Below are 960 nucleotides of genomic sequence, written 5' to 3'. Positions count from 1 at the left end.
GGCTGCGGCTGCGGCACGCACCCGAGGTGCACGTTGAAGTCGCATGACTGGCAGCGGTACACATAGCGCCGCGCGTTCTGCCCGCAGACGTAGCACCGGCGGCTGCCGGCCGCTTCGGTGAGAGTGAGGCAGTGCTGGTCTAAGGAGGTCTGGAACGGGAGCTTGGCGCACGCCTCGTGGATGTGGAAGGCACACTCGCGCTTGCGGCAGCGGTAGCCGTCGCCGGTGACTCTGCGCTCGCACGCGGCGCAGTGGAAGTTCGACGCCTCGCTGTAGTAGCATGTTGCTAGAGGGTGCTGTGGGTGGAACGCCGCCATCTCTCCCAGCTGACCTGGATCCGCGTTGTGTGGCTGGCTGCTAGTTTGTCTTTGGTGATTTTCTGTAGTTCTCGGCTCCCTCACGGTACATTGACATGTATATATAGGAGAAATTTTATAGTAATAATAACTACTCCAAAGAGAGGTAAAAGGCGCACTAGCTAGCGGTCGTTGGGAATGTAATTGTCGGTCCCTCTCCTCTTCTTCGGGGCTCCGTTGTGTGGATGGGACCTATGGTTTTGCTCGGAGTAATTTTAATTTTCTTTACTTTATTTATTCTGTGCTCTTTGCTACATTATATAGGTTATATTCTAGTTTTTGTGTAGGGGCATCTTAGACTATTTTTTACAACCCAAATGATAACGCCCACACGTGTGGCATATTTGCACACCGCCCACCCGCCTTGATCCACCTTGATTCTATTTTGCACGAATCCTAAAGGAATCTGATTGCCACGTAGGCATAGCGTGTTGTGTGGGCGTTAGGATGTGTGGGCATTTTTGCTTCACACGCGGGGTGGGATGAGCAGTATTTGTTGGGCGTGTGGCTTGAAGTAGCTGCGCCCACACGTGTGAGCAATTCTAATATTTGCCCAGACATGGCCCGTGTGGGCTGCCTCCTGCTTGCACACATATGGTGTGTG

At 53.2% G+C, this 960-nt stretch overlaps 1 protein-coding gene across 1 annotated transcript; it reads right to left on the bottom strand.

The window, feature by feature from the left end:
* On the bottom strand, positions 1–375 carry LOC123179137 (uncharacterized; the record flags this gene model as incomplete). The annotated part of the gene is given in 1 exon segment (XM_044591533.1): positions 1–375. A coding segment is annotated over 1 exon segment (317 nt), but the record flags the coding sequence as incomplete, so codon positions are not given.
* Between the last annotated feature and the right edge of the window lie 585 nt (positions 376–960).

Source organism: Triticum aestivum, unplaced genomic scaffold, assembly GCF_018294505.1.
Source record: "Triticum aestivum cultivar Chinese Spring unplaced genomic scaffold, IWGSC CS RefSeq v2.1 scaffold296888, whole genome shotgun sequence".
NCBI lineage: Eukaryota > Viridiplantae > Streptophyta > Magnoliopsida > Poales > Poaceae > Triticum > Triticum aestivum.
The sequence above is the reverse complement of the archived record's forward strand: the minus strand, read 5'-3'. Positions and strand labels throughout refer to the sequence as shown.